Raw genomic sequence first — 24,819 nt, 5'->3', positions numbered from 1 at the left:
TTCACGCTCACGATGACTCAGCCATAACCATATAAGGAGTTACCAATGAAGCTACGCCCAAATAGGGAGTGTGTTGTCTAACCTCAATGTGTCATCATAGCATCAGGCGCAAACAAATCAGTCAACTCCATATATGGGGACAATACAGTATATGGGCATATACTGATGACATCAGCGATTTCCATATACAGATACAATGATCCGGTGTCTAGAGCCACAGAGCCGACCACTACACCCATTTATGGTCATGTGCATTTATGGGACCAACCAACTTCAAAGGGAGTGCGGTGTCCGTTGCCGAGTAGTTCGGATATCCAGTTGTCCAAAACCGCAACCAAGATGCCCATACTATATATGGGAATTCCAATATATGAGCTGATGACATCAGGGATCTCCATAAATGGGCATTGAAGGGACAAAGACTGACAGTTATAGATATCTCCATATATGGGCATAAAAAGGGACACAGGTAGACACAGACATCTCCATATACAGGGTACAACGGGTACTCTGCCAAAGACCCTGACACTATGACTCAGACATATTGGTCGGATCGGCCGTGCAACGTAGGTGAACCTCTAGTTTCTTTAAAAAAGTGATTTACCTAGGATGTTTCTTTCCAAATGAGACCGAGATAAAATGTTTAATAAAAGGGCCAGGGGGTGGTGAGCTGGGTTGTTGTACCTGTTGTGCTCTGAGCAGGGCGGTGCGTCGGTACATGTAGTCCTCAGACTTGAAGACGTACACCATCTTGTATGAGTTCAGCTTAAACATGCATTCCATCTTCTCCTTGTCAAGGCCTTTCTTCCCTCCATCTCCGCTCTCCTTGTCCAGCTGCTCTCTGCCTTTCTGGTGTTTCCTGATCCGACGCAGGTTCCTGGATACAAACAGGAGGTACATCCAGGATTTGTTGACGAGACATTTAAAAGTAGGGCTGCCAACTAGGTCCGACCTTCAAAACTTTTGATCAATTCTGTTTGTGTTCTACTTCTGTTTTAATAACCTTTAACCACTTGAACCCTATATTTACCAGGGGTGCTCTAGGGCTCAATACTTTTTTTCCCCTCTAGTCTACACCAAATAAAAAAATAGCCGACCTAAAAGCTCAAAATGTTGTGATTGCAGATCAGCTATTTTTGCCAAATGTTCACCTCATAGTAGGAAGTGGAACGCTAATAGGAATAGTTTGCACTCTTGACAGCGATTAGTAGGTCTACTGTTTTTGTGAGCAATATTTATGAGCTAATTTGTTTATCTGTATAATACCTCCGTCTTCTCAATGAGGTCCATTGTACTTTCACATTGTGTATTTAATACACAGCAGATTTCTCAGTTCTACAGCTGTAAACAATAAGAAATGGGAGTTCTGCACCATTCTCTTGGATCATACTGGCCTTTCTCCACTCCAAGGTGATAAGAACATCTCACCTGGGTAGAAAGACAGGTTTTTGGGCCAGGTGGTCCCTGACCTCTTGAGACGTAGAGTCGGAGTTTAGGTAGCGCCCCACATAATCAGACCAACGCTGAAAAAAGAACACAGAAAACAATCTCTCATAAGACAACAATCATTCTGTTAATAATCTACCAGCTTTACCACAAACCTCACATAGACGTAAATAGCAGTCACCCTCTGTTGCTAAAGTGAGTTCCAAAAACGTCCCAAACCATAAGCATGGCGAATCCCAAAAATATGACTAAATATAAGAACCAAGAAATACTAGAATTACTAATATAAATATTACCGATATTCAGTGCATCCTACCTTCGGCTTTTGGGGAAATATTTAGCATCTGTAATGGCTCACTTCAGTAGAAGGACGGTAATTTTTTCATATGCATAAACCCCTGAGTCAGGGCAATATTTATTTGTCCTAATAAAATTTAGGACAAAGGGAGTGTCTAAGCCCCAGGGAGATGAACTGATGTGTCTGGCCTCTTTAATGCTCCAGAAGGACTGTGTAACAAGACATTTGTTACACTCCCATTGGTAACCTAACCTATTGTAGCAAATTCTGTGACCGTAGAGGGGTCGTGGTTTGGCAGTTTTGGTAGACTTGCATTAACTCTTTGACTGCCAGAGTATTTTCATAAAGTACTCCCCCAGTGCCAGCAATTTTCGTGTTTTTTTGTTGTTGTTATTTTGTAATTTAATTTTCAAATAGCTTGTCTATATGCAGTTTTAAACACATACGACAGTTCTACCAGTAGAGAGCAGCAAATCGACACATTGATCACCTTGTTGACTCGCTCGCCCCCTCCCAAACAGGCTCATGTCACATCCGGTCATAAACCGGATGTGACGTTTTCGACAATCTCTGATCGGGCTAAAATACGATGTGATACACGACTACGATGACTGATCGTCACCCAGAGCAAAGAGAATAGAAAGTTCGTTTTTTATACCATGTGAAAAAACGTGACTTTCCCTATTCTGGCCGAAAATTACAGCGGAAAAAAAATGAAAACCGGAAACGGAATCTGCGTCATGAAACCGGAACCCAGTGAGTCTGAAGGAATCAGAAAGTGAAAGTGATCATGAAAAATAAACATAATAGCGCGACCACAGTAAAAAGTAAAAACTCAGGATTTCTAGTTCTGGCAGCGAGGGTATTCAGAAAAAACTCGGGATAATAAGGATAAGGATAATTCCTTTTTAACAGGTCGTTCATGAAAGTCCTCGCGGTCTTGTTTCCAATGAGAACCTGTGAGCAATTAGCAGGGTCCCCACACATTTTTAGCAATGAATTTCCAAAACTTTTCCAAAACTTTTCCAGAATATTTAGCCCAATTTCCAGGCCTATACAACAATCATTCGGCGCAATAATGTGTCTCTTAATCCTATGTAGAATGCCCAAAGATAGGCAGTGTAGCAAAAATAAAGTTTGAGACATACTATATGTCTTAGGCTGCCGTCACACAGCCCGTTCGGCGAAAAACTACTTATGTTACATATTTCGTGTAATATTATTCATGTTTATGAAAATGTTTTGTTTTAACAAAATCAATAGCCAAAAGCAAAGCATAGCCAAATATTTTTCCAGGACCCTTGATAAATTCCAGGACCTTTGATGATGTTTGATCAATTTCAAACCTTTTCCAGTACTGGATTTTTTTTAATTTTATTTCAAAATATTTCCAGGAATTTCATGACCGTGGGGACCCTGAATTAGGGGTTAAGAGTCTTGCTCAGGGACCAATTTCATTTCATCGACACATATGCTGACCTGGCCTGGAATCGAACCTGGGGTAACCAGGGCCTCTGGCTCCCTAGGCGGGCTCACTAACCATTCAGCTATGGCCGCCCACCCCTAACTCGGGGCTTGGCACTGAGAGAGTTAATGTAAAATAACATAATAGACAGTTCTTTCTGACCAACCGAGCCAATGCAGATTACAAGTCAACACACACCATGAATGAATGAATGAAATCTTTATTTTGAACATGTTTAAAAAAACAAAATAAAATCTATGCAATAAATTGCAATACAGCAGCCTCTCAGGCAACAGAGGCTGTATTGCAATTTATTGCATTTATTTTACCATCATGAGGTGTTCAGTCAAAATGACACACCAGACAGGTGTATGTTGGATGGATGATGGTGCTCTGAATGTAGAGGTTGCTTCCAGTCACAGAACTGGGATTGGACAGAACTTTCTCCCTGTTGGTTTGAGGCAGTGTTGTCTGGCTGACCGCTCACCTCAGACTCCATTGGCTCGACTGAGTTCTCCTCCTCTGTGTCCAACAGCTCCACGGTCAACTGGACCTGACCTCTGTTCTTCAGAAACATCAACTAGAGGAGTGAAGGAGAGAAAGAGCGAGAGAAATATTTGGAACAGCACATCTTTTGTTGAATAACTACACGGTTCGATGTCTTGATATTGAATGTCTCCTCTGAAAGTTCATTAAAAATATATCTACTGTATTGGTAAATTTGACTTTGTCCTACCTTGAAGCAGTTTTCGTCAGACATCACCTGCTCTGCCTTCCTCTGATAGAAGGCCTCTGCTGGGCTCCTGGATGCCTGCGTGGACATGGCCCCACCCGTGGCCCCGCTGCCACTCTCTGATAGGTAGAGGTCTGTCACCTGGACGCAGACCTCATCACTCACCATGTGTTGCAACTGGAGAGAGCGGGAGAGATGAAGAGAGCACGAGCGAGGGAGGGATAGGATGGGAGAAGCATTACATGGGAAAATCGTAGGCATTTTCTGAATGAATGAATGAACGTGTACAGTTTGTGAATGAAGCTGCACAAACCACAATGGAGTGTACAGTGGTGAAGCCACACTATAGGCTGGCTGCTTGTGTGTATGTCCTAGTGTGGTGATGATCTACGCCTCATTTGGCCAAATGTAAATAGCGATCTTTAGAAATACTTAAAGGTAGGGTAAGTGATTTATTTTGGTTAAAATAAGTGTTAATATATCTATATTCTGATAGTACTCATTGCTATAGAGTGTTTGTTCAGTAAAAGTCTCCCATGTCTCTCCAGCTCTTTATTAAACAGAAAATGCATTTTCAGTGCTCTCTCCTGATTGGCTTAAAATTTGTCACCTACCTGAAAATGTACTATATTCTGTTTACTAAAGAGCTGGAGAGACCCCTGTGACCGAACTAACGCTCTGTAGCAATGATTACTATCAGAATATAGTACTTAAACCTTTTTAAAAAAAAGAATACCGGTATATATATAAATATATATCATATCACCCTACCTTTAAGTGCCTCAAAACTTGACAAGAAGAACATCGGTGTAATAGACCCAACTTTCAAGCTCTTTAGTTTCACTTTCATTTTCATTTCACTACGCATTATCAGACTATTGTGGCCGAAGGCACTTCTGTTTTGCGAGGCGTGACCTCATGTACGTAGTGGCATGAGTTGTGATTGATCTACTTTTGAGAGGAAAGACATACATAAAGAAAAACCCTGTGCCAGGTGGCTTGGCCGACCGCCACACTGTATAAAAAACTTTCAAGGCTGGATGCTCACCTGCCTGACGATGCCCTGGACCAGTTTGTCCATGGTGAAGGCGATGTAGGCGTGGATGGTGAACATTTCCCTGAGAGAGTCTTCGTACTGCGACGTCTCCATGTTCCCATCCAACAGGTTACGAACCATCTCCAGGAATGCTGAGTAGTAGTCCTCCACCTCTATGTCCACTAGAGGGAGGAGACAAACACAAGAGAGACCATCAAGGCAGAGAAAACATAGAATAATAATAATAACCTCTCACATGCAAGGCAGGCCGGGCACAAATAAACCAAAACCCAGAGCAGGCAACAGCCAGTGACAGCTAGTGACCTTTGATGGTTCACATACTGGCATACCAACAAGGGCTACTAAGGCCAGCAGCCAGGAGAAACTGCTATGTTCTCAGCCAGCTCCCTCCCCACACTGTCCCGAAGGGTCTACCATTTGGTACACTGGAGCAGTTCCTCATTGATGGCAATGTTAATCTATTCATCAATATTATTTTCTCATCATTGTGAATATCTAAGGCGATGGCCATGCGATAAACAAATGATTGCCTGACATAAGCCATTGTCTTAAATATGAAAACAAAATTTGGCTTCAGCACAGAGGAGATGCAGTACAAAAATAAAGCTATATTTGTGCACCAAGTTAGGAAAATCAATACAAACGATAATTTCATGTATTAACATGTAAAGGGAGGACCATGTTGTAACTCACTGGGTTCTTTGAGTCTTAGCTGGACGGCCGGGTTGTCGTTCTTCTCCCGCTTTAACCCCAGCACCTCCTTCTCCCAGTCCCGCTCCCGTGCGTCCTCCTCCATCTGCCGCTCTGCCTGCGCGTACAGACGCAGGAGGCGCGCGCACAGCGTCTGGTGGAGGCGCAGGAAGATGTACCAGTTGTTGTTGACGTAGAACAGGTTGTAGGCGTCGTCGCAGCCGCGGAGCTTCTGAGCCGCAGAGTTGCCGAACAGCAGCTTGGATGCCTTGGACGGGCTGCGGCCTCCTCCCCCTCCACTCGCCACGCCGTTATGGGGCTTCTTGGACAACCCGCCACCACTCCCGCCTTCAAGGTTCGTCTCCTCGTCTTCTTCATCGTCTTCATCGGCGTCGTCCGGCCCCTCCTCCACGTCGGACAGCTCTCCCCGCTGGGCAAACAGCATGTCTGGGATGAAATGATGTATGATCTGTTTGATTTTGTACTTGTCGTCTTTCTGGATGCCCGTCTGTCGCTTGACGTGGTGGATGATCAGCGACGCCGCGTCCTCCAGGATCTGAGGGTCGTCGTAAGTTTGCGTCAGGTGGGGCCCGCCAGGCGGGGGGGCCACTGGGCTTGTGAGGTTCTCCTCTGATGCCTGCTCCTGTCGCTGATGGGGAAGAGACAAAAAAAAAAGGACATTTAATTGACCATATTCAGCAGCACATTGATTTATGATGTGTTTTAATGTTTTCATTAGGCTTGGCTCGATTAATTAGGAATATATTAGTGATACAAATATTGTTACATGGTCACAATTTCTTTGTTCTGATACTACGAGGACATCATCAGGAAGCACAGGATGATTCTTTCAAATTATTGAAACACCATGAATCTAACACAGGATAGCAAAGTTTTCACAAGATGTCAAACAAACAAATACTAAAAACTAAACGAAAGGCTGATAATACTCTGCTGTGGTGAACACATAAACACTCACTTCATCGTAGATGCTCTCGATCTCATTGAGCAGCGTCTTGGAACGAAGCACTTTGGTGTCATTCTGTTTGAAGTTGATGCCTTGGTGGTCTAGAGACTTGAGGTAATACTTCTCATTCTGGTCTCTCCAGATCTTGTTGAAGCCTCGCTGTGCTTCTCGCCACTCCTCCTCCTTCGTCTTCAATCTGACAGGAGAAGGAAGAGTTTTAACCCATTGAGACCTGAAGTCGATTCTACATGTCTCCTAAATCTCAACAGTTTTCTGAAAAACGTATGTTTCTATATCAGTGGTGCTCAATCTTTTTCATGTCAAGGACCCCCAAAACTATATGTATTTGGCCGCGGACCCCCATCAAAATATTTTGTTCCAGGGACCCCCAAAAGCAAAGATTTGAGTTAAAAAATATATATATTCAAAGATTTGCACACATTTTCACGTTTTTTCAAAAATAGCAGATCTACAAGTTCATAGCGCGGCACTCGGTGCCGCGCTATGAGCTTGTGTATCTGCTATTTTTGAATAGCCCAAAGTGTAAAATAATGCTTTTTAGCTTTCCAGGTCTTAATGGGTTAAACTCTGGACTCTCCCAGTGCAGCACAATCACACTGTAGCGGATGAACATGCAGTCTCGTGCACCTTTGTGAACTTCAGAAATGGTAAAATACTGTCATCATCAATTCTTACCTTTTCAGCACGATGGGTATAGACACAGCTGGATTCTTCTTCAGTCCATCTATGATGTCAGGGGCCTTGTCTCCGTATATCCTCTGGATGGCTTTGCGGTGGACAACCTCAGATGAACCCCCCATGTTGTTGTCCAGCCTGAACTTGGCCTGTTCTTCTGCAGACATACGAGACAACTTCCTCTGGACTGTCTCCAAGACGCGGATGGTGGCCAGGTTTGTCTCCAGAACCACATCCAACTACATGGGAGTTAAATACACAATTTGTTATTGTTATGATGTATCCAGGAATATGGATTGTGGCCTGGGGCCTGTACTACAAAGCAGGTTCAACATGCCCAGGATATATTTTCGTTATGTGGCTTCACTGACCCCAACAACCTCAACCACGCTAATTAGTCTTGCGAAGATGGTGGTCAACTTGGTATGTCAACCCAGGATTTCCCAATCTAGGTATGGGCAAGTTCGCATAAAAGGGACTGTGTTTGCTGTATATGACCAATCACAAACGTGGACAAATCTACTGGCAGCAGAGCGATATAGTTAACAGACAATACAAACTATAATTTTTGACAAATATGAACAATTCAAATACATATTCCAGGCTAAAAGAAACTCGGTTGCAGCTGCCAATTACACAACAAATAATATAAACGCAAATAAGATATGATCCCAATGGCCAATTTGAATCCCGTTATTAAACTTAAGGTGAATGGTGTGACAGTTAGCCCAGCTCAATGATCCGATCATTCATGTGCCCAGGTTGTAGAGCATATTGCACAAAAGGAAAAATACATGTATTTCTAATGTCAAATCGGATCGGATTATAACTTGAACTCTGATTTTAGCCTTATTCTTTCAGCTGGACTTAGGAGCAACTAAGAAATTAATATGTTAAAAACGTAATTCGAAACGGTATGTAGGCATACTTTCTTATTAACAGTTTGTAAACAGTAAAGTGGTACGATTTTACAATGATTGTTCAAAGGATAACACAAAAAGCCCTAGGGGCTTGTTTCCATTGTGGCCCCAGTGTTTCCACTGTAGTCATACAGTAAGTACAACAGGTACAAGGCTTCAGTGCTTCAATCAGTCTCTGGATGATATAGATACAAAAGCACATCGAAATGGCTTTGATATTGCATGCAGCCAACAGCTCATGGCTTAAGAAGCTGACAGATAACACACTCCCTCTGATGAGAATCTATATGTCTCATATAAGAAGATTGTCAGGGAAAGCCAAAGGATTTTGCTCAGATTTTTGTCCTATCGAGATTGTAATCAGATTGGTCTGAATCTCGATTTAGGAAATCAGACTTGGGCTCCCAGTCAGAAGTTCTGAACAAGGCCTAAGTTACAATGCCAATGTACCCTAGGATGAAGTGAAATGACCGTCGTAACTCTGAAAAGCTACAGTTAAACCTGAACTTACTTGACTAACCCCAAATCCTGCGTCGTAGTACAGGGCCCTATGTCTCTCCTACATAGTCTCAGCTTTCCTAGAAATGAGAGTCTCAGTCTCCTTTATAAAAGCAGCAGTGGTGTCTCACCTCGAAGCGTTCATCCTCACACCTGTAGATATGTTCCTCATACTGGGTCTTCTTGGAGCTGACGAAGGTAGAGTCCTCAGACCAGGAGGGAAAAGAGACCCAGGTGTCGTTAAGAACCTGGAAAACAACAGGAACATGGAGACAATAGGTCTGACAACTTGTTTATATTTTCTTTTAAAAGATTATTTTGGTATCCCTGCCAGGCCGGAATGGCTGAAGGCGAGGAATTATGTTTTCACTCTAGTGAGTCTGTCTGTCTGTCAGCAGCGAATCTTAGGCACCGCTGGACGACTCAGCATGAAACTTTGCACGTACACTCCCAGTATGCCAAGGAAGAACCGCCTCCTTCTCAAATTTTTCAAACCAGCTTCATGGTGGCGCTATAACAGGCCATTTCATGTTTTGGCATTCAACTCTTGAACCGTATGGCGTACTATCAAATTAAGTGATTTCTGGTCTCACCTCCTTGCAGAGAGGTGTTCTGCCGGTACATTTGGGCTGCTGGTAGCTCTTAGGCAGAGCTCTGTAGCTGGAGCCTAGCCTCTTACAAGATGCATAGTCAATCTCCATGGCGATGCCCTCGGTTGCCCGCTCCTTGGGGTATGCCTCGATGTGGGACGACATCTCCCGATAACCCAGGAAGTTCTTAAACCAGTTAAACAGCTCAGGGAATTTTCTACAAGTGGGATTAAGAGATATACAGAATGAGTGATACACTGTGATTATCACCATCTGATGTGCCTGCCAAGTGAACGCCAAAAATATATCAAGCTGGAACATAAGGTTTATATGCATGTTTGAAAAAATGTGTTCAATATGTTAACAGCACATTGAACACTAGTCAATGTATTGAATATTCAGTTGACTTAGATTAGATTCCTTTATTTGTCATTTTTGTATGCAAGCATAAAAACTTAAATTGCATTTCTCCTAGGAGACAATGAATAAATAATAGTGCAAGTCTCATTATCAAAATCTACGCTGACAGTGACTGGATAATATTGCTGTCAACTACATGTCACTCTGTCACAACAAATATATCACAATATAAAATACAGAAGACTACAGATTCATAATTTTGTTGTAGATTTAAATTAAAATTTCCAGGCATTCTGTACTGATGTTTGAACTCACCTTAGAGACAAAATAAAAGTGTTTTTACTTGCAGCCATTGTGATTGGTGGATAAAAGTTAGTTTAATGTCCTGTTATTCTATCATGTATATAAGAGTATTACTACTCAGTACTCACCCCAGGAAAGGCAGCACTAGCTGCACCAGTTCAGCTCTGGAGATTACTTCCTGGTTGAAGATCAACAGACACCGCAGGAAGTTGTCATAGGCCTCAGCACTCCGTAATGCTTTACGCACCTGCAACACAAACAAATTTGCTGAGCAACAGAGTCACATTTTAAATGTTATTGCTTAATTTAGACAGCAGGATATGGGCAAGCATGGGAGGTGACTCATTCTAGCCTAAGGATGTTGAGATCATGAGGTTGATGCACAAACTAGTCCGTTACTGCTGCACTGAAACACTAGAGTCCTTCAAAAGTTTTATAGTGTGCAAAATAATACCTTACTTCTTATTGGGATAATAATAATTGATATTTTATTTTTGTATTTTCATATTTAGTCAACATATAATGTGGTGGTCAACATATAAACATTCACTCACAGTACCTCTACTGCCACCTGTAGACGATGGTAAAATAGTGAAGAGGAGTGAACCGGCTTCAGAATAAAGCTTTATGTTGAATTTAAGGTGAAACAAATAAAATAAACACAAACTCAAACTCACCTTCTCAAAGAAGAGGGTTTCGGTTCCGAGTCCATGTTTGCTGGTTTCTGCCACTGAGGAATCTTTCATGTTCAGTAACTTGGGCTTCTTCTGCAGAAAGGAACCATGGGAAAAAGGGAAGACCGTTTGAATATATTATTTTTAAGTTATATTTAAAATGTATATATTTGTCAAGCAAATCAAGGAAAACGGTTATTGTACCTTGACAGGCGGTGTGGGCCCAGCGAGTGGGTGGCGTCTGATCGGACATCCATTTTGATTGGGTCGCTGTTTGCTGAGCTGCAGCTTCTTGGCTGTTCCTCCGTGATCGTTACGAACTGACTCCACCTTCTCTGCTGTGGTCTTACTCAGAAGCTGCATGGAACACAAGACACCAGTATAAGGAAGGATATGTGGACAGACGGTGGTCCAGTGGTCACCAACACTGGCCGTCCACATCCACCGGTACCGCTGATTTTCTGTCCTACCAGATGGTTTCAAAGACCTGCGTGCTAGGATTATATTCCAGCCAATGCCCTTGACCAAAGTGGTCTAGCAGCTGGTACACGGGTGCCGTTCAGTCACTGCCCAATGGTCTTAACAGTTAGGATAGGATAAATAGAAAACAGAACTGCCCACAGCGATCAATAAAGATTAATTGCATTTACCTTGTGGTCCAGGATCTTATTAGACTGCTAGTATGACAACGACACTGGGTAAAACTATCAATTTGTAAGTAGGACCAGCATAAAACCAGTAGTACTAGTGGTCCTGGTAGGTAAAAATACCCCCCCCACCAGAATAGGGGTCATGGTAGAATAGAAAACCAGCAGTACTAGTGGTCATTGAAGGATAGAAAACCAGCAGTACATGGGGTCCTGGTAGGATAGAGAATTAGCAGTCCTAGTGGTCATGGACAACACCGGCCGGGAGAATGCTTTGATACATAATACTGGCTTAAAAATGATACATAATATACACTTAAAGACACATTGGATACATAAAGAGATAATACTATTATTGCATGGTTATACACACACTGTAATGGCATTTAAATGGTAGCATTTATCTAGCTAGGTGTTACTATATTTAGAGAGGTAAATTAAACTGACTGACTGACTTTGATGGCCTAAAATGTCTGACATACATTCCATTGTTCATCTTCTACTATGTTGGTTTTTGCTCACATCAGGGGTGATGGATGACCGTGTTTAAATATAGGCTACATTTAGAGGAAGAAGAGGCCACCCTCACCACGGAGCTGTTAGCATCGGGTAGGAACTGTCCGAACTCAGACAGCAGGTCTTCCTGGTTCTTAAAAAGACGCGCCACCTGGGCGTACACTTCCTGCTCCGTCAAAGCTGGAGTGTAGTTCCCCCCCGCCTCCTTGGCATTACGCTGCTCCTTCTGTGAAGAGGGAGGAGGACGTGGTTAGATACATTTTTCAGGGTGATAAAACATAAAGGTAAATTGATTATTTATTTATTTTTCAACATATTGTTTTTATTGTTACTATTATCAGGAGAGACAATACATTTATGCATAGTAGTGCATCATATTCACAATACAGTCTTTATATACAATATTTCACATTGTCTCCCTAGTGAGACAGCACAACAAAAGAAGAATATATATATATTTTTAACGGTATAACAAAATCTTGTAAAAATGCCTACTGTCTGTTTAAAGGTACATAAAGAGAATACATTACTGTATATTGATATAATACTGCCCCAGCATTACCTGGTATGTATGCAGAATTTCCAGGAAGGCTTTGTAGATGTCTGGCTGTCCCTGGAAGCGGTTCTTTATCTTGTTGACGTAGTTGATGGCATGGTTGAACTCCACTGGCTGGTTGTTCTGGAGGGGTGGTCCTGTTGTCGGGGTGGAGCTCAGCGGGGCGTGGAGCTGGAGGGGCGGAGAGCGAGGAGAGGTGTACGATGGGATGGATGGATTACTCTGGCTGCTGGGGGTCAGGGCCGGAGACTGGAGAGGCTGAGGAGAGAGTGGGATGCATTGAAAGAGAGAGTGATGAGAAAAAAAAGAGGGAGATTAGATTTTCCAAGGAAAGGTTTGACTGAGAATTGATCTAGAGCAAATACACACTTTTAAACAGACAAGAACGTAATATAAACTAAGCTATGATGACTAAAACTATGACTAAATACACTGACAATTTCGTCAAAAAAAATAATAAACCAGACTACAATGTCAGGGAGGTACTAGTGGAGAAGAGATCCAGTAGATCTAATGCTTGTTTTGGCGTGGGTGGCGCTCCAAAAATAGCTGATCTACAAGCTCGCAACGCGCCGCGCTGTGCGTAGATCTGCTTTTTTCGGCACGAAGTTAAGTATAAATCAGGCATTACGACGCCATCATGGCCTGCTAAAAACATTTTAGTCGGCTGAATCAACTGTAGATTTAGTTGACTAAATTATCATGATATTTAGTCAACTAAAACTAGACTAAAATATGACTAAAACTTAATACCGTATACAAAAATTGTCAGAATGAACACTGCTGGGAATGGATTATTATTATCAGAGTCTTCTACTGCTGGCCACTGCACAGGTTCATTAAATTAAATATTTTTGGTTGTGTGACAGCAGTACCAGTCATTCTCCAAAAACAATTTCCCTGCTGCTCCAGGGATTCAAATTGGCAACCTTCCAGTCAGACACCCACTTCTCTAACTTCTAGGCCACCCCCAGCTCCTCAACAAAACTGATTTTTTTTTTACTGATTAATATATCTTATTTTTTTGTTTGCTGCCGTACCCTCTTTTACCTCATCTCATGTTTCTTTGTCTGAGATGGAACACAACGACATCCAACCCAACACACAACTAACTAACACTTTTCTCCTCACCTTGCTTATCTTGGCAGGCGTTGGCTGGGTTAGAACAGTCGGCGCACTGGTTGTGGCAGTGGTGGCCGCAGCAGTGGGGGCTGCAGAGGCTGGTAGCTGGGTTTGTTGCTGGGCGGGCACTCCAATAATAGACACCGAGATGCCGTGGGGTGTGATGTGGTGAATCTGGCCCGGTGTGGTCACATTCACTAGGTCAGCGTGTTGAACCTCAATCTTGTAGCCCGGAGGCAGAAAGGTGTTAAAGCCCATGATGAGGTCAGGGTGGCCTTTGAAAAGTTGAGACACCCTGCTGATCACACCTGGGGTATCGATGCTGGAAGGACAGGACGATAGGAATGATTGAACATCCATCTTCAACTATCTTAACACACATCCACATTAGATAATCGTTACATATAGATTCATAAATGACTGAAAGTTTATTTCGGGAAACTGTGACTGCCATTGATGACTGAATGTCTACCGTGGCATAAATAAATAATTGGTCTATATATCTGTAGGCTGTAGGCATCAATGCCTTCCATTGTGGATCCTTGGTTACCAGTGCAATGGTTCCGCTTAATCCTTCCAGAAAGGTTCAAAGAAACTTGCTAACTGGTGGAAAGCGGGCCAGAGATGTGTAGTTGAGATGTAACGATATAAAGTACAGTGTAAAGGGCTGTTTTACCTAGCAAAACTTGAAAAAAAAACATGGCACAATAATGCAACACATTGTGAGCTTGTAGAACATCTATTTCCAGTGAGCGACACTATCGTATAACAAAGCAGAAAACTTGTTTCAGTGTTTACAAGTTTTATTACTGGCTTTGATAGTGTGAGCCAGAACAATTTTTCTGTTGAAATACAAAACTCAGAACAACGGACTAGTGGTGAGTGTTACTATGAATGCTGCACATCCTGCTGTGCCATTGTAAATGATGTTGTATGGTCCGCCAGAACCCTAATAGTAATTCATTAGGGATCTATCTACATGTAGACATAATAACACCCCTGGTTTCTATTGGGAGACCTGACCATTATTTGAGACCCAGTTATTATTGAACTTATAGACATCTATCCAGCCCAGTAATAATTATAGCTGGGTATCAGTTATTGTTCTCGACAGGCCATGAGGCAAAGACTGTTTTCTCCTGTCTGTGTGTGACCATGTATGCGTCTGTGTATACAGTAGCTAATCTTGGACACCGCTGGACCAATCAGCGTGAAACTTTGCATGCACACTAACAGTAGGCCATGGAAGACACTTTACCCCATTCTTTAAAAATCTGGTCCACCCCTATGTTTTTTAAGTCATAGTGGTGCTTATAAAAGGACACTTTATTCTTATACAATCAAATTGTTCTGGATTCCTTGGATCATGACGCAAAACTCACCCAAATCGGTACCCATTAGGGAGTCATGTGATGAACTTGTATCGCTATCATTCCGATTTTTCATATTCCATTCTGATTGGCTATGATTGCCTTCCAAAGTTTGCAAGAAGGGCCCATTTTGACAAATTGCTAATATCATATACACAGTGACAGATCTGCACCAAATTTTAATCGCACACTGAGGGGCCTCTCGACAACGCAAAGCCAAAAGTGATTTCAATTAAAGTCGTAGGGGTGCCACAAATGCAAAAGATTTCAGTGTTGCAGAAACTTTAGGGAAAATTAGGGACAAAAAAAATATCTTGTGAGCCATGTGACGCATGTCAGGGAGAACTGTATGTCATAGAAACACCATTTCCTGTCCTACTGGCTGCAACCCAGACTTGCGCAGAGATGAGTGCCCTTTTCTAGTTTTAATATTTTTTCCTCAGCAATAGTATGTATAAGTTATTATCATTACATTTTAAAACATTTTAAGAGCTTTCTGCTTCATGGGACATACCAGTGGAGAGTAATAAGGTAGAGAAAAGACGAGATTGGCCAGAAAGACTGCACGCTTCATGCTGAAGTGTGAAATCATGATTGCACTCTTACATGTGTAAAAAACACATCTGATATTCTTGCTGTCTAGACAGGGCTTTAAGCAGACAACATAACATGTTAATAAATGTGTTCTTTAGTGACAATTAATTTGCAGGAGTACAGAGTCTTTACTCACTGCTCGTGCTACTGAGATGAACAGTTTGAAAACATCACTCGCAAGGAGAGTTTCAAACAAACGGTGCATGTAAGAATTACGTGGAGGGGGAAAAAAGCTACCAATTGAGTACACAATTACTTGCAAAAGGATTGGAATATGTATTGGAATAATTGATTTCTTAGATCCATCAAATCTAAGAAATTACTCATCGAGATTACATGTCTTACCTCTGAGACTTAAACTCTTTCATGATGTCCAGGAAGTCATTGTAGACCTGTGGATGATTCCCAAACTGTAGCTTCACCTGGTCCAGGTAAGACAGAGCATCTTCAACCTTCACACAGAGAAGAGATCCAAAGGAAGGTTTAATGTAAATGCATTTGTTCCTCTTATATTAATACAGCTCTTTGGGTCTTTATTCAGAGAGGGGGTGTACAATTATATTATCCTACTATATACAGTACTAAGGAAACCTCTGTTTGTCTGATCCACATTTTTCTCCCTCAATGGGTTGAGCAAGCCGTAAGGTGGACTTACTTAAGGTAGACCAGTAATAATTTAATGTGACACCAAGTCATAAACCATGTCTCATCAGCGTCAGTCTAATATGGAATATGCCCAACGATATTTTGGAAAGAAACAAGAAGTTTCTCAGAAACAGTATTCAATAACATTAAAGTACAGAAATATATTTCAACTCGTCAATACAAATTTTGTTTATTATTAGTGTATAGAGAAGTTGTAAAAAAACACAAATCTGACCTTCAGTCTCTGGAACTGCGGTGTTCCTTGAGTGGGGGCAGGGGGAGTGGCAGTGTGGCCATGCCCAGACATCACTGAGGGGCCGTGGGCTTGGACTGCTGGGCCGTGGTGATGTGACCCTCCATGGACGGCTGGGCTAGAACTGTGACCATGACCTCCACTGTTCTGGGACACCAAGGGAACCTGGGAACATGTTGGAGGGGAAGATGTTGGTGGGAGAAGGAGGGAGACCTTTTCAAGGTAGGAAAGGGACAGTGTTTATTGAGAGTGATCTATACACTGTGAAGGACTTCTGTGAGAAACAAGACAAATGGGTAAAATCTGCACAACATTCACAAAACATGAACACACTTGCTAATACAACTTGCTGTCTGGAACTAAGGTACATAATCTAAACTTCAAGTCCCTTGACTCAACTTTTCAGCCACATTTTCAACTCATAGGCCACTTGTTGAGTTGAGTGTCACGGTAATATTAATATTTACTAGCAGTGTGGCTGAAAGGTTCGCAAGTTTGACACACAGCACCGATACAGCAGGTGCTAACGGTTTAAAAAGGTGGTACTATTAATGATAAGAGAAGTGTATTGGTTTATTGCATTTTATTTTGCAATTGTATATCAGTCTGTGCATCCGATGCAGTGGTTCTACGAATAAAGCATAAGAAAGATGTGATTATTTGTTTGCTGTTGGATACGGCTGTTATTAATCAACCTTGCACGATGTCGGCATAATATTGTTGACACTCCCACACAAGGAACGCCACATCCATGGTGATGGTTTCACATCCCAGTATATGGGAATCTCAGCACTGGTGCTGTGATGCAAGTACAACAGCATTGTGTGTAGTCATAGTGGCATTGATAATATGTACCTGGTATCCCTGTGGGACGGAGTATTGGACACCCGCTGTGGGCTGCATGTTATCTGACACGGCCTTGTACACGACGGGGGGCGGGGCTGGGGCCAGGATACGATGCTGGAACACCTCTACGCTGCCAGGGAGACGCCGCTGCTGGGACGCAAATACTGTTTCCTGTTCCTCCAGTCGGCGCTTCATTATGACCTCATAATCAACGGGAGCTGTGACACCTGAGAGAGCATTATAGGATGTCAATATTTTAAGTCTGTTAAAATAAACAGTTACATCCATCCAATTTGGTATCATTCCATTATAAATAGAGATAAAGATCTGCATCCACAATATTACACATAGTTGCATTAAAACAAAATACACAGAAATGGCAGTAAATTAAACCACACATCCATTAATACTTGGAAATTAACAGTTGAGAGCAAAGATAATTAATTTTAAATTAATCTTCTGGAATGGGTGTTGGAAATACATTAATTGTAACAGCAAAAGACAAGTGATTGATCAAATGTAATAAAATCTGCAATAAAGTAACAAACTAATGTCAATGTCTGCACTTGTGGAACAGCAATGATACTTAGTCATTTAGTTAGTTAGTCAAGGAGTCAAGACACCTTAAAAAAATATTTCTGACATGCCAGTTTATTACATATAGTTAAAAACGGACAGTTAATCATGCGGTCCAAATTGTGTTTCATTTATTTGAGTTTTATTGAAAAGTGACACCTACTTGTACACTTACTGCATTTTCTAATTCAACATGATATAATGTTTATATAAGAAGTTGTGCCAGATTCAGCTCCGTTACAAATAATGGACAGTGATAAATTGCAGTCTTTGTTTTGATAACATTATCTACAGATATACATATAAAAGACACATCTTGTTCCGTTTCCAATGCTACAATCGGTAAGTTGTATGTCCTCTCCCAACGGAGAGAGGTAATTGCAACTTTAACACCCGGTCTCTCGCGTGAAAACAAATATCAACTGTTCATGAAAGAGGGAATCCCTGCTGGGGCAGGGGTAATATTGGTCTTATGAGTTTTAGGCGGGGCTATTGTCAACCAGTATGTCCCTTCATGACACCAGGCCGAGGGTCTACATTTCTCAATAGAGAGTAGAGAGACCACCTCCAACCACATTGAAGATGTAATAGTCATATTGTATTAATAACATTTTCCATCATACAGATTGGTTAATTTACATTTTATTCATTAAATAAGTCCCGGATTACAGCTTTAACAACTACATATAACTTGAACTTAATATAGTTAATATTATATATTATATAATAACTTCATATTATTTCTAAGAGAATGAGTCATTCGCTCACTGGTCAAATACTGTATAATTAAATAGGCTAGTCACTAGTACTTCACAGCCACACTGAAGCAACAAACAGCGAACAGGTGCCATTCACAATTCCCCCTGCCTGTAACAACCATGCACCTGGTACGTTTTTCTGGCTTTAAATTCCAGGACCATTTTTATGGTTAATGGGTGCCTGTAATTATTACAGGCACAGTATTACATTGTAATAAACATCCATGACAAAAAAAACAAGCAAACACTGTATTGAGGGTGTTCCTTGGGGCTGCCAAACAATTTAACACAGGGGTCTTCAACGATTTTTCAGGCCAAGGGAGAGAGGGATGAAGCAGGGATCCCCATAACATATTGCATAAAATTGTGTTGCAGATTAAACCTTTTCATAGAATTCATAGGTAGCTGGATTCATGTTAATGTGCATTTTTATAGATAGCTGGATTCATGTTAATGTGTATTTTCAGATAGTTAACCTTTAAACCATCAATATTATTTTAGTTAACTTGGCTCTGTACTTGTTCTGCTCTTTTTCCCTCTACACCGACTCTCCGAAAAATATTTTTCGGCTAATGTTCACCACCACACAAAGATTTGGCGGACCCCCTGTAATAACTCTGAGGACCCCTTACGGGTCCCGGATCCTGGACACCCCTGATTTAACACATATTAACAGTCAGCCACCAAATGGCAGACTAAATAGCCAAAACACCCAATAATGTAATTGTAACGTGTGTAACACACACACACACACACACACACACACACACACACACACACACACACACACACACACACACACACACACACACAGTGACTGAAATTGAACATTTCAAGGAGTCTCTACTTAGTAACGTTGTCATTACGACGTTCTTTTCTGACTTGTTCTGATCTGAGTGAACTGAATCAACGTGCTGTTATAAACGTGTTTTAAATACCCGCCCTAAAAGAAACGAAGACCCCAAGTTATTCTAGGTTTTGAAAGCCGTGCAAACAGACAGGCAAGGCAGCACAAGTGGAAAAGCATCTGCAGGCAGCGACACTTCCACGCTATCATGGTTTGCTAGCAGGCTAACGTTAGCCGAACAAGACCCTTTCCCATGTAGTGTTGTGTACTATTATAACCATAGACTATAACCAGTGGTGTAAAAAGTACTCAAGTGTGTTACTTAAGTAAAAGTATCAATACTGCAATGTGGATATACTCTGTTTACAAGTAGAAGTGCTGTATTCAAAATTGAAATTGAGTAAAAGTACAAAAGTATTGGTATGAAAACATTTTACTTAAAGTACAAAAGTAAAAGTACTCATTATGCAGTGTCCAATTTCACAACTTTTCAAATGCATTAATTGTATAAAAATCTTTTGAAAATAGCAAATCTACAAGCTTATCCCTATTACACTTCGGCTATTTGAAAATAGCAGATCTACAAGCTCTCAACGCTTGTGAAATAAGACATTCTGCATAATGAGTACTTTAACTTTTGGTACTTCAAGTATATTTTGATGCCAATACTTTTGTACTTTCACTCAAGTAAACTTTGAATTCCCGACTTTTATTTGTAACAGAGTATTTTTACGTTACAGTATTGATACTTTTACTTAAGTTAAACATGTGAGTACTTCTTCCACCACTGGTCCCGATCGACTCACAGAATTTGATAGGTCGCGGATTTTTATGTAACGCGTCCATCGCCGAGTGTGTGGCCTGACGATCGCATCCCCGTCCTCGAGTTTATTATAACACGTCGCTTATTCCACGCGCCCACCCGCATTTACAAAAACAATACTACACTAAATACTGCAAATACTAGAATCCACTTCTGCCAGGGGCCAGTTGCACCACCTCACACTAAGTTCAAACTTAGCCTAGTTATAGCTTAAACACATTCAATCCAGGAAAGTGTCTCTGTCATTTTAGAATATTTGAATATATATATTTTTTTAAATATATATATTTAAAGATTTGCACACATGTTCACATTCATTTTAAAAAAGCAGATCCATAAGCTTATGAGCTTGTATATCTGCTTTTTTTGAATAGCCAAAAAAAAAAAAAAAGACAGATACTTTCCCGGGTAAATGGGTTAAATGGCTTTTTTAAAAGCCATTTAAGCCATAACTAGGCTAAATTTGAACTTAGCGTGAGGTGGTGCAACTGACTCCTGCAGAAGAGCAACTAAAAGCATCATTTTGACTTTTAGTTGACTGACAAACCCTCAACGAGACACAAGTCAAAGAAACGCTCTCGACAAAACTTGTTTTGTTTTTTTTGTGGGAGGAAGGAGTGAGTGCACGACAGTGTGTGTCAACTGGGCTTCATTCATACCAACCAACATGACCATACCATACCCAGTGGTGGGAGAAGTACTCAAATGTTTTAAGTAAAAGTATCAATACCGCAATATATCCGTTACAAGTACTGGAAATTGGAAATATTCCATAGTCTAAAGTAAAAAAAACACCTCAAAAGTGTACTTGAGTACATGTACTTAGTTACTTTACACCACACGCAGTTTTGTCGAAGAAGTTAGTAGTATGAATGTGTCATAACGGTGTGCTACAGTGTGCACGCTCTTGCAGCCGAGAAAAGTGTCGCTTCTTTGACCCATTTCCCAAGCTACTTTACACCACTGTCTGTATGCAGTGGTGTAAAGTAACTAATACATTTACTCAAGTACTGTACTTAAGTGCAAGTACTTCAGTTTTTTTTCTTTTTTTTTTACTTTACTGGAGTGTTTCCAGTTTTCAGTACTTTTACTTCTACTCCACTACATTTCAGAGGCAAATATTGTACTTTTTACTCCACTACAACTATTTGAAAACTTTAGTTACTTGTTACTTTGTAGATGTGTATTATTATTACAAGACATAACCACGTCAGCCCATACATTTCGGCCATTAGAAAATAGCAGATCTACGTCGCATCATCACGACGCAATGTGAGCTTGTAGGTCTGCTATTTTTAAGATTTTTTTAATACATTTCACACATTCGAAAACTTGAAATGGGACATTCTGCACAAATGCGTACGTTCTACTTTTGGTACGTTGAGTACATTTTGATACCAATACTTTTGTACTTTTACTCAAGTAAATTTAGAATTCCGGACTTTTTACTTACTAACTGTAAGTATTTCTACATTGCAGTATTGATACTTTTACTTAAGTAAAAAATGAGAGTACTTTTTCCACCACTGCGTTCGTGTGTGTGTGGAACTAAAAAAAACACATTTATTTTCTCGTTGCACGGTTAAAGGAGTGAGTGAATCAACCCCGTTACGTTAGCCATCTAAAGCTAATGTAAACAACACGAGTCAACACGACAGACATGCAGCTAACGCTAGCTGTTAGCTGGTCGGACGGGCTTAATGTTTTCAACGATGATGTCAAATGTTTCACCGATTCACTCGCCGCGGGTTGCAAACGCGATCCCTATGACTGAAACAGCGAAGCGTTGCCTCTGATCGCTCATTATGTTTCATGATCATAACATAAACCGTTTGCAAACAACTGGCGAGGTATTTAAAACTGAATGAATCCAACTGGACTCTAACTCACCCCCTCCTCCTCTCTTACTCTCTCTTCTTTAACGGCCAGCTGAAGTTGTCGCTGTTGATTCTTTTGATAAGCGCTTATGCAGCTTAAGAGATCAAACTTATATCAGCCAAACCTAAAACACACCAGACGCCAACTTGTCTGTGGCTTTTTGTTTGTTTAAAAAATATATAAGAAAGAATCCAAGCTTCGGGACAATCTCTCCCCGAGAGGAAAACAATCTCCGTTCGTTTAGCTGGATTGTTGTGGGGAGGCGTGGTCACCTCCCGCTTTGTCCCGCCCTCTGTCGAATCCTATTGGTCGCCGCCCCCGAATGGGAAGGGTCTTCGGGGGTTGATTGGAAGTTAAGACACTTCACTCACAGGGACATGTTGTGCAGCAGCCAGTGTTGCCAGATTCTGTGAGAGAAACAAGCAACCAGGCCAAGGAAAACCAGCCCAAAAGAAGCAACTTTGGGCCACATGAGCACTTTAACATATACATCAGCTATTTGAAAATAGCAGATCTACAAGCTCACAACACGTCGCGATGCGTTGTGAGCTTGTAGATCGGCTATTTTCAAATAAAATCTTGCAGGGAAATTATAATAAGCAGATCTGGCAACCCTGGCAGCAGCCACACCGCTACGCCCATTTGACTTGAAGCGCGACAACGAACGCCAGGAGCATTCACCGCTTGACAGACAGACAGGCACACATTCAATAAGACACATTTATTATTTTTCAAAGATTTACATTGTTGCTTCAGTGTTTATATTTTGGGTCAGTAACTTGTAAACCAGTATAAGAAGTTTCTATACTGTTGTTCAGTAACTAACACCAAATTGCCCATATAGCTCAGCTCACCGAGGCTGTCCATGTATGTGTGCATTGCAATAACAATTATCAGTGGTGTAAAGTAACTACGTGCATGTACTCAAGTACTGTACTTAGGTACAATGTTGAGGTATTTTGACTTTCTTCATTATCTACAATTTGCAATACTTTAACTTCTCTTCTACCCCACTACATATCAGAGACAAATACTGTACTTTTACTCCACTACAATCATTTGACAAATGTAGTTACTAATTACTTTGAAGATTTTGATTATTATTACAAAACATACATTAACCACTTCAGCCCTATCTCTGATTCATAACCTAGTTGGGAACTCCTTCTAGGCTATTGAATCAGAGCTACTTCGGCTATTTGAAAATCTACACGCTCACAACGCGTCTCATCGTGATGCATTGTGAGGTTGTAGATCAGCTATTTTCAAATCAGATTTTGTACATTTTGAAAACATGAAATGGAAGATTTCAGCATATACTAAGTCAATACATTTGTACATTTACTCGAGTAAATTCTGAATACCAGACTTGTAACAGAGATTTATGCATTGTGGTATTGATACTTTTACTTGAGTAAACAATGGGAGCACAGTACCTCTTCCACCACTGACAATCATTCGGATTCTGTACTTTGATTGAATAGACCCCTTAACAGACGACGTCATACTGGCTGCGTGCAGCCAGTATGCGCGCAACGAAACCCATTATATCAGGTCTCGTTAGGACGCGTCTCACTAGCCAACACACACAAGAGGGGGTTGGGGTGTGCTGAAACCAGTGCACCCCGAAACAGGTTGGGAATTGATTGCGTGAAACAATCACCTGTGCGTCCAGGCTCAATGTTAGTAAACAAATAATTGGTCTATACACATTAGCAACTTTGGGAAACAAACAGTTAGCTCCCCGGGGGAACTATACGCTTTTAGTTATCCCGTTAGATTATGATTTTCCCATTATATTTTCTTAACATGTTGCACACATAGAGTTAAAGGTTGCACACCGTGTGTAGTGTGGGTGATATTTAATGGCTTTTTCAAAAATACTTCCTGGAGTTTGTTTGACGACACGTGCCTGTGGGCGGAGATTATATACATTGCCTTCCATAGCCGTTTTAGGGTACCACCCTTTCTCTGCGTGGCTAGCCAATCACTATTCGTGATTTCTTAAGCCTCCACAAAAGGCGGAACTTCCAAAATAACCCAGTTCAGATCCCATAGCCGCGAGGTACGGTCCCGTTGTGATTGGCTTATGGCTAGTGTACACATCCGGACATGGTTGAATCTCAGAGAGAAAAAAAAGTGTAGTATTCATCAGCATAAATGTATTATAAAACTGTTCCGTCCTATTTTTCAGGTTACCATGGTTACTACCCTGCATCTATTTTTGTTTTGTTTACCTTATTTAATCAGGCAGGCAATTTACAAGTATGGCCCATCATGATGGGATGGCCTGGCAAGAGACAATCACGTGTCAGGGATGCGTGGTTTCCCTGACAACCAAGTAGTAGACAATCACAGTGCAACTGACTGCCCGCCCCCTGGCGCCCCATGCGATCTTGGTTGAGGACACTAGTGGGCGGGGCTAAACGAATGCGTCATAACGCAAAACGTCATTCCCATACCTCCGGTCCTCCGCCCACGAGAGGCGGGGTCAGAAACACAACCCGGGATTCCTTCTCTGAGAAATAAAGAAAGGCAAGCGCAGCAGTGAGTGACTGACCTAAAAGCTGCCGCGAACGAACACACGGTTGTAAATCGTGGATGCATTTTTTTTAAATTATTTTTTACATCCCCTGTTTTCCTCATAAGTGAATTCATTAAGATTCCGTTTCTTTTCAGTCATGCAAGATT

At 41.3% G+C, this 24,819-nt stretch overlaps 1 protein-coding gene across 5 annotated transcripts in view; it reads right to left on the bottom strand.

Moving 5' to 3' along the window:
* Positions 1-24,819, bottom strand: part of sin3aa (SIN3 transcription regulator family member Aa) — a 29,775-nt gene that overhangs the window by 3,584 nt on the left and 1,372 nt on the right. For 2 of the 5 annotated variants that reach the window (XM_084060645.1, XM_084060641.1), the window contains exons 2-20: positions 17,256-17,473; positions 16,383-16,613; positions 15,848-15,954; positions 13,548-13,860; positions 12,423-12,674; positions 11,934-12,086; positions 10,902-11,054; positions 10,701-10,790; positions 10,152-10,270; positions 9,364-9,577; positions 8,902-9,018; positions 7,353-7,591; positions 6,669-6,852; positions 5,693-6,338; positions 4,991-5,160; positions 3,946-4,119; positions 3,697-3,789; positions 1,429-1,523; positions 685-877 (exon numbers count right to left, since the gene is read on the bottom strand). In XM_084060645.1, the coding sequence (XP_083916771.1) occupies positions 685-877; positions 1,429-1,523; positions 3,697-3,789; positions 3,946-4,119; positions 4,991-5,160; positions 5,693-6,338; positions 6,669-6,852; positions 7,353-7,591; positions 8,902-9,018; positions 9,364-9,577; positions 10,152-10,270; positions 10,701-10,790; positions 10,902-11,054; positions 11,934-12,086; positions 12,423-12,674; positions 13,548-13,860; positions 15,848-15,954; positions 16,383-16,613; positions 17,256-17,441 (3,729 nt within the window). In that variant the 5' untranslated portion in view covers positions 17,442-17,473. Of the gene's footprint in view, positions 1-684; positions 878-1,428; positions 1,524-3,696; positions 3,790-3,945; positions 4,120-4,990; positions 5,161-5,692; positions 6,339-6,668; positions 6,853-7,352; positions 7,592-8,901; positions 9,019-9,363; positions 9,578-10,151; positions 10,271-10,700; positions 10,791-10,901; positions 11,055-11,933; positions 12,087-12,422; positions 12,675-13,547; positions 13,861-15,847; positions 15,955-16,382; positions 16,614-17,255; positions 17,474-22,140; positions 22,362-24,819 lie in introns of those variants that run through there. The other 3 variants (XM_084060644.1, XM_084060642.1, XM_084060643.1) reach the window with 3 other exon arrangements.

The sequence above is a fragment of the Gymnoscopelus microlampas genome, assembly GCF_963454915.1.
Source record: "Gymnoscopelus microlampas genome assembly, chromosome: 6".
NCBI classification, from domain to species: domain Eukaryota; kingdom Metazoa; phylum Chordata; class Actinopteri; order Myctophiformes; family Myctophidae; genus Gymnoscopelus; species Gymnoscopelus microlampas.
Note: the sequence above shows the minus strand (reverse complement) of the source record. Positions and strands in the feature narration are given on the sequence as shown.